This window comes from Sparus aurata, chromosome 16 (assembly GCF_900880675.1).
Source record: "Sparus aurata chromosome 16, fSpaAur1.1, whole genome shotgun sequence".
NCBI lineage: Eukaryota > Metazoa > Chordata > Actinopteri > Spariformes > Sparidae > Sparus > Sparus aurata.
The window spans coordinates 25,082,448-25,095,061 of record NC_044202.1 but is presented as its reverse complement, the minus strand read 5'-3'; the positions used below and the strand labels follow the sequence as shown (position 1 = coordinate 25,095,061).

Sequence of the window (12,614 nt, the reverse complement as noted above, 5' to 3'; positions counted from 1 at the left end):
AGATGTGCAGCTAGACCTTGCTGTTGGTCTCTATGTGTTGGTACTTTACTGTTTGGGTTAAAGTGCATCTCTGATATACTGCAAACAAATGTTGCTGTTAAAATAAGCAGTTAAAAAAATTCCTGTTTATCTTCTATGCCACAGAGCTAAAAAAAAAAAAAAAAAAATGTCTGGCTGTCTTCAGCAACCATCTGTCCCTGCAACATGCTACCTAAACCACAAGAGAGAACCGATGAAACCAAAACTCAACTCAAAAATCTCTCTGATTACTCATGAGCATGAGCCAGAGATGTAACAACTGTTTCTCTTTTAGCAACAAATGGCTCCCTGCATGGGGCAATCCATCACTTTCTCTGGACTAAAATGGCCTCAGACTTTAAGCTGAGGGTCAGCACCTCAAACACTTAACACTAAGATGTGCACAGTGGATTGCAGAAAAAAAAAAAACACGAGGACCCTCTCTCCTCCTGAGCTGCAAGTTGAGATCTTGACAATGACAGAATCAGTGATAACACACTTTGGGGTCTTCTCCAAATCCAAAACTGTGAGATGTAAGCTGCATTCTCAGCACCCCTGCAAGTGTTGGCCCACTGTTCCACGAGCAGGATGAGATCTACTCTGCTCCTCCTGAATGTGGACTTTGACATTGACTGAAGCCTCCTTTCAAGCACCCTGGAGGACACTCATCAGTTCCGCTGGTGCTCATCTAAACGCACCACTGAAAAGGCTGCAGTACCTAAAAGCATCAGAGGTTTTCAGCATCTCATCTAACACTGGTGTCTCATCACTGCAAAGTCTGTTTAGACTATCTCAGAGACCTCTGACAGAGAAGCCTTCTCCTAAGTCCTTAGGCCCGTCTCTTCAACAGGAGGCATGCTGGCTGGGTTCAGTTGTGAGAGGTCAACAGTTCTCTGTAGCAATCAAACTGGGCATCAGCCACGTTCAAGTCATATAGAATGGATGGTACTCAGTAATCATACATGGAGATAACACAATTAAATACTTTACATCAATGATATTACACTATTTCCAATAATTCTGGGTTGAATTACAATGGCTGATGGCAGACGAGGCCTCCATAGTTGTGGGGTTTTCATCCGTGTTCCTATTATTTTGTGCCAAGTTGGATATATTGGAGCTTTCAGAAAAGTTCACACTACTTAAAAGTTGGAACTCCAGTAACAACAACTCTGACATGACAAGAAGATGGCAAATGCCCCGCCTTAACTTTTTCGCTAAAACTCTTTAAAAGGACATTCCTTCTCCCAGACAAGCAAGATGTTCCAACCCTTGAACTAAGACTCTTCATTCTCCAGTTTAACAATCAAAAGTGCGACAAATTGGAGACACTGTGCTGGAAAAACATCACTGAATGTTGGAGAAAGCTCTGCAATGGACCTCACTCTGCAATCTGCATCAAATCAGACAGGAAATACAAAAATCAGGATCGAGTTTAGGTAAAAGTTTTAATCATCAGGCACATGAGTTGTTTTTAATGACAGGGTGTGCCACGCAAAACTCTCCCATGCATCAAACACAGATGATTTCTCTTTGGATGCTATTCTTTTTACATAAATTATGCTTGAGGTGTTTGTTGAGTTTCTAATTCTCGTAATAATAATGTTTTTCATGTTAGTGATGGTATGATGGTCAGCATTATGAATGGTCCGGTGCTGCACCATCAGCTCTTTTGTTTGAATGTCTGATATTCTTGCTGAAACTGGCTAAAATTGTTTTTTGTTAGTATAGAGACTGCAGTTTTCTCTACATCATTAACTGTTTCATTTCAAGCTCACCTCTGAATCAATATTTCAGGCAGTAGTCTGGACAGGCAAACACTGCTGTCCTTTCCCTTGGGTTTGTTTCTCCTGTTTCTACCACAAAAATAAGTACATACAAGCCTAAAAAAGAATTTAAAGCAACCATTCAAAGCTCTGTTTATTCTAAAATCATGGCACAATAGAGTATGTCAGCCACACTCAAATTTGATTTCGTGTGCCCAGCCTGGCAGTGAGCAAACAATGCCACTTCAGCAGCAGGCTTTTTCAGCTTTGGCTGAGATGAGCCCCAGTGGAATCAGATGGTAAGTGAACAGACGTGTAACCATTTCAAAGTGCTAGTGCAATTTCATTTTTAGTCCCCAAAGACAACTCTCTTCTGCACTTCGTGAACGATCCAAGGAAGTCAAGTAAACCTCTTTTTTTAGTCATGTAACCACACTTTATAAAGGCGCGGAGCCAAAGAAAAAACAAAAGAGACATCAAATTAGAATAGAATACTTTATTTATTTTTTTTTTACAAATGCGGTTGTTTTTTGCACAACATGTAAATGCATCGACCCAAATCCTTCTCTCACACACATACACTTCAAATATACATCTCAGGAATGCCATGAAAAAAAACCACCATCTATTTCCCACAAGAACACGCGCCATAAGACTTTCAAATCGATCAGTGGACTTTGAGACCATTCCTGCTGTGAAACAACCGGGACTGCAGATACACCAAAATATAGGAGTTTATCTGAAGAGAAGATTTGAAATGTGGAACACTTACAAATGCCACAGAAATGACCACAGAGACGGCCTTAATGCAAATGAGAAGGTTTAGCGTTGACTCAAAGGTTTAATAAGAATGTGGAAAGCTTTTAAAAACCCTCACTTGTTTAATCTGTTAGCTGGGTGGATATTTTGGACAACCTTGGGCTCTGACCACCACTGCTTTTCAATCACAGGGGGCCTGACCAGACAGATCAATGAGAGAAGGCCATTCAAGATTCTACAGCTACTGTTGTGGCCTACACGCCCTAATTGGTTGGTACATGAGTGTTTTACTGAATAGCGGGCCTGTTTTCCGCATGCACAATCGATGGCTTGTTCTCTGCCGAGTTGGCCAGACGACTTTAATCAAATAGCAAACTATGTCCGAAACTTCTGGTAGATTGCATATTTCCTGTGTCAAGATGCTTTAATTAAGAGTCGAGCCACGTCCAATGCTCTGAAATGTGGTCTTCAATATCCATGGAATGATACCATACAGTAATGAAAAGCTGCCAGGTCTGATACTACAGTTGCCATTTCAATCTGCAGGACACAAATTTTTCCAAATTAGGTTGTAAAAATGTAAAATGTCAAATCATAAAGACTGCTCTGATCAGAGTCCTCGAACTCGACCCAGTCGTCTTAACGTCATAGATTTATAAAGGGAACCTGATATGTGCTAATTAATAGACTGTGTACAAGCATACTGATGCTAAACATAACAGAGTTTAGGTAGGATTTCTACTGCATAAAATAAACATCATTAACCATGTAGGTTTAATACACATTATGTGGCAGACCCTGGTGTATGTCAGAGGAAACAACCTCTGTTGATTGCTGTTATATTCAGATGGAGGTGGATTTTTTTTCCTTTTTTATTCAGATTGACTCAAAGTTTTGACTCAACTTTCATCAACTGACTGTAAGCCCTGTGATGACCCTGGAAGAATCAAAGAATCAATCAATCAATCAATCTCTTATTTCAAAGTGCTCTTAATTAATACACACATGCACACGCGCATATAATTACAAACACATTTTTGGTTAGAGGGTTACCTTCTAAATTATCTGATAAAAATCTATTTGACTTGATCAAAATTAGCCTCAGGTATAGAAATTTCCATGTGTGCACATCCATACCCTCCAGTTTATCTTGTCTCATCTATCATATTGTTTGTCAGTGCAATCAGATTAAAAGTAGTGCAGCGTTTTATGTCCTTTTAAGACTTTTTCCCCTTGAAGACGACTTCTGAAAGAATTTAAAGTTACTTCTGTAAAGTGCTTTTCTTTGTCTTCTAAATTTTTCCAAAAACTAAACCTAGTAGTTTAAATCTGAGCTATTTCTGTGGTTTTATTGGGGTATCTCGCCCCAGAGCACAAGGGATCAACTATATGAATGAGGAAATAATATGCAATACAAAAAAGAACAAGAAGTTTAAACTCAAATCATTTGCTTTGAATAGACCACAGCCAAGTACAAACAGATCACACAGTTCTCAGCTCATTTCATTCACAAGGCGAGAACCATTGATGCCACGGTAGGTGACACGGCTGGGACGGACCAGCACACCATGGCCGGGTCGACAGGCGAAGTAACGGCGGCCGCCCACCGAGCCATCGTTCTTGCCCTTGGCGCTTCGGAGTTCCAGACCCAGCCAAAGGCCTGGGGCAAAGTCTGCTGTGCCCAGGTAACGGATGAACGCCATCTCGTTGGCACTGCTGAGCAGAACCTGCATGCCAACATGGAGGGAGACCTGTCCGTCAGAGCTGGGCAAGGGGCCGGACCCTGCTGCGCTCCCTGGGACACCCATACTACCGCTGAGGGTGCTCCAGCGCCGACGGTGAGGGTTGGAACGACTTCTGTTTTTTGTTTTTTTTTCCCGATGTAGTGTGGGAGCAGAGGGAAAAATCAAGCAAAGAAATATTTATGAAAAAAGGTATGCAGTGTGAGAGAATATCTCAAATCTAAGTGGGAGATTTATGGCAGCTTGCTGTTTGAGGGATTGATCTTCAATTCCTTGTACTCTCTCGTTATAACCACAATCATGCAATGGCCATTTAAAAAAAAAAGGAACCTTTGCTGACTAATACCTCTGCTTCTTATTAGTATTGATTCTGCCACGGCTATGGGGGATTCGGATGAAGCTAAAAAGCTTGGGGAGGGTGAAATGTGAGAGCTATGTGGAAAAGAGAGGCACACCTGGTAACAGGACTTCTTCTGCTCGTCTCTTTCGGGGTGGCAATGGACGACGTGGTGCTGAAACTTCGACGGATTGTCCCTGCGCAGCAATCACAAGAGTCAAGTACTCCCACACAGATTCTTGCATAATAATGACTTCACAGCACTCACAGTGTAATAAATGCAAAGACACATTTCAAATATATCTCAGTCAAAGGTTGCAATCAAGGCAGAAATCTCACCATTCAAAGGATGACTGAGGCGTGAGGAAGACAACTCTGAAAGGCAATCGACAGACCCATGGATCCTGCGAGGAAAGAAGAAAGAAACATATCAGGGTTATCATTGAGCTTTAGGCACACTGGGTATCCTCAACTCTGACCAAGTGTTTATCTCATACTTCAGCTCATATCATCGCCAGAGAATTATATACGTGAATGCTCATTTTAAATATTCATTCAGAGTAAAAAAAATGGATGAGAAATGGCCCCGTCTGACAAGTCAAAAAGAGCATGTCCCGCTTATTATGTGACTATAATAATGTTAGAGCTCTGAAAGCCATTAGAGTGAGACTGCCAAATGTCGAGAAATAAGTAAAAGAGGAAAAAGATGGTACCTTCTAAGGGCTGTGAGTGGAGGGGTAGAGAAACAAAAATGAAGGTGGGGAATAAGAAAAGCTGTTTTTCCTCCATTAGAGGGAAACAAACCATGTGCTTGGTGGAGCACACGATGTGCCCCAGTGTTAATTAGGAAAAAAAACAGAAACGAGGCAAAGGACGTGAATAGGGGATAGCAAGAAAACACGGACTTTCCAAAAAGCATCTTTTATCGACTGGAAGACATAAACAGTGGGTTAAAAAAATGAAGCAATGGGTAAGAGAAGAGCAACACTATCCCTAAATGGTGGATCTGCATCGAGATGAAGCACAAGCAGCAATGGAAGGTGAAGAAACTAATTATACCTCGGTAGAGGGTTGAGATGTGTTAATCTGACCAGCACTCCCCAAATCTGGAGAGACTCCCTCTACTTTAAAATAAAGACATTAATTGCTTTTTGAACTTCAATGGATTTCACTCAGTTATGACACACATCATACACTTGAGGCATTGATGTGCCATCCAATAAAAAGGTCGTTAGTTTGTATCCACTTGCAGGGAATGTGAGGGAAAACAAAACAATGCCTGGCAGTGAATAACTCAGTGGTTTGTGAATATGTTTGTGAAACAGACAACAGTTTCCAGATCCCTGGGATTAAACAATTTCAATAAATAGCCACCTTGGCACTTGATACATCTGTTGAGTCAACACTTTTTTCCGCATGCAAACCCAATCTGATATGCAGAAATAATAAGGCCTCGAGCTGAATTTCACTTTCTTCATGTACCTTTTAAACATGCGTCAACATGGGAGCCATGTGGGAGTGGTTCCTGAGCACATCAGTGAGAGCAGGGCAAATAGTTTAGAAACAGAACTAGGAAGTGAAAAAGAGGCTCAGCTGTGTACTTCATCCAAAGGCCACCATTAAGGCCATCCATATATAGCCCAAAATCACAATCACATTGCCTCAATGAGCTTTACAATCTGTAGAGTGAACAACATCCTCTGTCCTTAGACCCTCGATTCGAGTGAGGAAAAACTTCACATGTTGATACACTTAAAGGCACTCAATGAAATTTCAGTTGTTATTATGTCCTGTACACCGCCTCTTCACATTAGACCTTGTAGTGCATCTTGCACACTGAAATGTAAATTGTTGTTTATAAAATTCTGCATGTTTTGGATAAGCAATAGGAGACACGTGTATAAGGCAACTTCAGTTGTACAAGGTTATATTTTTATAACCTAACCTAAATATCTTTTTCTTATGAAAGATCTGGAGAAATAGACAGGGACCAAATCAAATGATGTGAATCACTTTGTCTTTCACAGTCACATCTCAACCAAGATGAACACTGATGGAGATTTTGGAGCAGCGATTACCAAGAATTCGGCACCAAAACACCAAATGAGGGAATCTTTTGGAAGTGTTTATCACTTTAATAGAGTTCTAGAGACTTAAAGAATGTATACCAATGTGTGCAGAAGCTGATCTGAAACCGTTTCCCTTACCAAACTGGCTCTACCCTCAGTGTGTAACCCATCTGTATTTCAGTCACAAACAGTGCCACTGAAGACAGCTAATGGTGTGTAAAATCTCTGCAACAGCATGATTAATAGGAAAGGAAAGCAGGCAAAGTGCCAACTGTAGATTTATTTAATTGACTGTTTTACATTTCTAAAATAGGTTTCCAATATTGCCCACTGCAGCATTCTTCTTTTTTATGAATGGACAGCACAACATACACTGAAGCAGGAATTGATCACAAACACAGAATAATGAGAGGTTTGTGAATATAGATACATCTACAGTTCTGCCTCTTATATTGTTATCAATCCAAGTAAATCTCCAACAGTTTCAAAATGACATTGTTTCGACAGTGAATACAGGAAATATATTCATAAATCCATAAACATTTTGAGCTCACGTTGAACTAACACACTTTTTTAAATTCAAGTCATGGCTGACACAGATTATACTTTGCTGGCAACATTGTTACTACAGGCATCACGGCTGCATTCAAAAACACATCCACGTGAAATGTGTATAATTTAAAATGTTCTGCTTTTTGGTTCTGCATGCTGATAGGTCTACTGTAATTATATGTCTAGTTAGGAAAGAAATGGGTTAAGTGCAGGACCAGAACAGACACATTAGAGCCCTGCAGCTACTTTTACAGCATCTAGAACAACATCTTCCAAGTGAGGCTTCACATTTACAATTCTGAAACCAGGCTTGATAAGCCTTCAACAGGAATATGAACAATTGTCAAACCGTATTCACCACGCTTGAGAAGCTGACAGATACCCCAACATGTTAAACCCCTGATATCCTGTCTCTCAATAAGAGAAATGAGTTTGCATCTTTTTGTGAAAATAAATCTGAATATATAGTGGCAAAAATATTCCTGTCAAGTAATATAACCAGACCAGTGTTGCAACATCACACAAGTAATTTGGTCAGACTGAAAGCTTTAATGCTATAGAAATAAAACTACAAAACTTATAAAACTCTTGAGGATATAGTGAGGCTTTGTAAGTAGTCCACCTGCCGTTTTGAAACCTTTCGACCGTTTTTTTCAAGAATGTTTTTAGTTGCATAAAAAAGGATGTGCACTGAATTAAGGCTTTTTCCCAAAAATGACTGCAAACTGCAGTTGTTAAGCACCTTCTAAAGAGAGGCAACCTGGATTGAACAATTACAAACTGGTCTCTTATCTAAAAAATCCTGATAAAAATGCTTTGATTCAACTTTTTTTAAATGTAAAATGACGAAAGGGACAGATGTCAACCCAGTTTCAATCTTCATACAACGAGTATCGAGACTACATTGATAAATGGCATTCCACTATATACAAATTCAGGTAAAAGTTATCAAAACTGCTTCAAAAGCCATGGATAGTTAGAGTTAGTTATGTTTACATTAAAAGACATAAGAAACTGCATTGAGGAGAATCTTCTTAACATTGCGAGTATACAACATTCATCTTTCATACTGTCTCATATTTTAAAACCAACACTTCAGCGATGCATGAACAAACCACTCCAAAACCTATAAAATTATTAAGATAAAACAAACTGTCACAAAGCCAGAGGCTTCAAGTGAAAATAAAATACAATCTGCTGAACTATGCCATATTTCTTTGTCTATAAACAGAAATGTGCCACAAGAAGTGAAATTAAATAAGCTGACACTCATTGTGACAGAGACAGCACACTCCACAACACAGTGACTATATTTTGACCAAATTAAACATCATGAATACATTAAGATCAGATCTGTGGGCTGATGCTTTGCTGCCGTGGCCTTAGATAACATACACAATGTCTACAAGTGCTGCATAGTAAAGCACATTAGCAAAACAGCAAGTTACGTTCTCTGTCAGGGTTGGTGCAGGATTTTTTTCATAGTCTTACAATTCTCTTCATATTTCTCACCTAAACTAATGCAAAAATGATTTAATCTATAAGATCTATTCAAAGGCAGGGATGATAGTGTCTGGGCTCCAGACTGCGACCAACTTTTACAACCACAATTTGAGACAGTGCGACTAAATTTAATCCCCGCGACATGTGTGAAACATGAAATTTGCAGGTAATGCTGGCAATACACAGTTAAAACATAACACATTGGTCAAACATAGTGCTGGTCTAAGGCATAACATATGCCGTAAGCTGTACTGCAATGAAAATGCAACTCCACTGTCAGTTGCATTTAGAGGGCAAGAGGTTGTTAAACAGTGCGCTGAGGAGGCCCAATTAATATTGAAATTTAACACGGCCTTTTTCATTGACAAGGAAGAACTACCCTTTACCAAATATAAAGGCCAACTCGACCTGCAAAGAAAGAACAGCGTGAAACTGAACTCAACATATAGTAATTTCTTAATTATTATCTTGTGTGTGTGTGTATATATATATATATATATATATATATATATGTATATATATATATATATATATATATATAGAAATATAAATATAAATATAAATATAAATATAAATATATATATATATATATATATATATATATATATATATATATATATATATATATATATATATATATATATATATATATATATATACACACACACACAGTCATTATAACTGATTTACGATGTGCGCCCTTACATTTTGTGAATTTTCAGTTGAGGGCCACTGTGCTCTTAGAAAAAAAAGTTAGTCTGGAGCCCTGCTGTTATATGATGCAAAACCGATTGCCCCACTGGGGACAAATAAAGTTATTGACTGATTGATTGAATTGAGGAGTCTTGACAACATTTGACAACTCTGACCCTCTTTAATCACAAGCACGAAGGACTTCTGTTTTACCACTGAGGGCAAAATCAAATGTGTCAACACTTGCACAAATTACGCTGTCAAAGGAGCTCATTAGTGCCATCAGATGTATTGATGAGGGCAATGAATTACAACCTCAGGGTTTTCAGGGCATATTATCAAATTCTTCAAACATGCTTCGAACTTAGAATTTTTTAAAGACACTTGTTTGATAAATCTGTTTTTGCTTCTATGGCTGACCACTAGCAAAACCCAAAAGAGAACATTAGTCATTGGTGAAAACATAAAGAAAGCTTGAAGGGCCTGCACTCACCTTTGAACACGAGACGGAGGAGCAAAGACGCCATGTTTTGGTGGGCAGCTGAAGTACCTCACTCCTCCCACTGATCCATCATTCTTTCCACTTGGCTTGTCGAGTTTAATGCCCAACCAGAGCCCTGCACAGACAAAAAGACAGTCCTGAAATCTTGATGGATTATGACCTAAAATAAGAGACCTACCTTTAAAAAAATATTTAAGTAGCTTGTAAAGAAAATCATGTTGTTTAATGTTGGCAACGGCCAAGATCTGATGTGTTCGCAATAGCAAGATAATTATATTTGCTGTTTTGATGAGCCAATCTGTACTTGATAGAGCAATCGGCTGCTGATTGAAAACATAGCTTCCCAAAAGCTGTTTAGATACTAGAGCTCCCTTCAAAGATGATCCTCAGGGCTGTGAGATATGTTTGTACTTGTTCATACCTGAAGGTCAAGGTTTGCTTTAACAATGACTTTATGATTGAGTTTATAATGTAGCTCAGGCAAGTTGAATAAAAGGAGCTTATAGAGCTATTACTTTCTCTACATGTGACTCATTTCACAATTACGATACTGCACTTAGGTTTAACAAATATGTTTCTTACTATTAAAAGACATGAGAAAGAACTCACAAGTTTACTTTGTGTACCAACCAGAGGCAACCAAAGTTCTACATTTAAAGACAGAGCTGCCTACCCTTTATACCAGGGGTCAACAACATGATGCCCGCGGGCACCAGGTAGCCCCCGAGGACCACATGAGTAGCCCTCAGGCCTGTTCTAAAAATGAAAACTGAATATTGATATTATCTGTGTCACACCTTGTTAAGTCATTGTTGATAATTATTGTGAGAAATCATTAACGTGATCAGTGTCTTCACATATATGCGTATCATTAATCATTAATAATCATATATAAATAAAGGCAAACTGAACAAATTTGTTATTTCAGAAGAGTGTATCAAACTGGTAGCCCTTCTTATGACTCAGTACCCATGAAGTAGCTCTCAGTTTCAAAAAGATTGGTGACCCCTGCTTTATGCTGATCATTCCTTCATTTATATGATTTCTCTGGTTAGGGTTTATTCAGAATTTGTCAAAATGAAAACTCACTTTAATATTAACCATATATTAAAGTTGTTTTTGCTATCTGTTTCAGTTAACAGCCAACAATTGTGTTATAATATCCATTTCAGTGGGATTTCAACAGTAAAATCTTTGCAGGGAGGTACATACATTTTTAACAACTGACCTGGAGCAAAGCTGGTTTTTCCATAGAATTGGACTACACCAGTTCTCTGGCCTACCACCAGCACCCTCTCCCCTAGGCGCACCTCTGGGCCACCACACACAGAGCTACTAGCTGAGGGGGTCCGGCTTCGAACACCTGGCACAGATGAACAATGAGTGTTTCACTAATGAGAACAATTTGAATCAACAGTGATCTTCATTAAGTCAATGTTTAGACAGTGCAGGTTTTAAAATATAACAATAGGGACCTGAAGTGCTAAGTGCAGTGGTATCAGGAGAAGAGCGGAGGGCTGGTGAGGGCGTGGTCCTGGGGCTCAGGGAGGGACGTTGTCTTCGTGGCCTGGCAGATAGACGTTGCCTTGGCAGTGGGCGAGGTCGAGCACCTGGCCCTTGCCGAGAGTCCAGTGAAGAGGACGAAGAGGAAAGAGAGCGGGAGAGAACGCCTGTGGTGAAAAGGACAGAAAGGAATGAGAGAACGCAGGGGGCAGGTTATTATAGGGTCGAAAGTGAATTAAAGAGTGTACTCTTCATACTACACACACTTCTTTGCCCACTGTATACTACACATCATTCAAGAAAGGTGCTTTGACTGTTGTTATCCATTTTGCTGTCTAAAATCACACGACAAACTGTGTGCCTTCTCTCTTAATACTGAACCCACCATCCATCCATTCATGCTTATATCACAGACTTGTTCCACAACTCAGCCTTTTATTCATTGTTCCATTATACTCTTCCGAATGATATAGTGCATACAGCACTTGGAGCAAGACAGTTACCATATCTTTCAGAAATCAGAGCAGCTTTGTCACATGATTCTAAAGCAGCACAAATACAAGTGAGGTCAATCTTTAACAGTTTGTTCTCTTACTGAGGTCCAACTAAAGGCTGACATGCTAGTCCCCTTACAACTTGAGAGAATTAGGGGAGAAAACCAACTTCACTCTTAAGAAGCCATTTAGATGCAGGAGCTCATTAAGCTTTTTAACTTTCATAGACCTTCATGGGCCATAAGTTCATTAAGTGCTCAACTCTTAGAGGGTATTGATTAAATCTGTGCCAAAGTGCTTTAAGACGAAGGCAAGATTCAGCTACAACAAATTGGAACCCACACAGTGATGAGTAAAAAAACTTTTGCCCAAAGTTGTTTTCAAAAGTAAGTTATAGCTAATGAGCCCTGAAGAGTGGACGGCAATGCACAGAAGTAACTGTTCAAAAGAAATGACAGAATCAGCAGCTTTGAGCCGATCAATCCCTTGATGCCTTAATTGATCTCTTGACTTGTGTGGTTTTGGTTTCATGCATAATGATCACAACCGCAAGCATATTGTAATTATCAGGCTGAAGAAAATATATGGAACTCAGATGACGATCAATATTCAGTCAGGAAACATGTTCTGTGCTTTCACTATCTCAATTATGCCATGACTGCAAATGCAGCACTAA

At 39.4% G+C, this 12,614-nt stretch overlaps 1 protein-coding gene across 2 annotated transcripts in view; it reads right to left on the bottom strand.

Annotated features, from left to right (window-relative positions):
* Positions 1–3,952: 3,952 nt before the first annotated feature.
* Positions 3,953–12,614, bottom strand: part of LOC115565912 (CAP-Gly domain-containing linker protein 4) — a 33,221-nt gene continuing 24,559 nt past the window's right edge. For both annotated transcript variants that reach the window (XM_030391566.1, XM_030391565.1), the window contains 6 exons: positions 11,417–11,611; positions 11,170–11,304; positions 9,933–10,056; positions 4,962–5,026; positions 4,741–4,819; positions 3,953–4,400 (listed from right to left, as the gene is read on the bottom strand). In XM_030391566.1, coding sequence (XP_030247426.1) covers positions 4,037–4,400; positions 4,741–4,819; positions 4,962–5,026; positions 9,933–10,056; positions 11,170–11,304; positions 11,417–11,611 — 962 coding nt within the window. In that variant the 3' untranslated portion in view covers positions 3,953–4,036. The remainder of the gene's footprint in view (positions 4,401–4,740; positions 4,820–4,961; positions 5,027–9,932; positions 10,057–11,169; positions 11,305–11,416; positions 11,612–12,614) is intronic.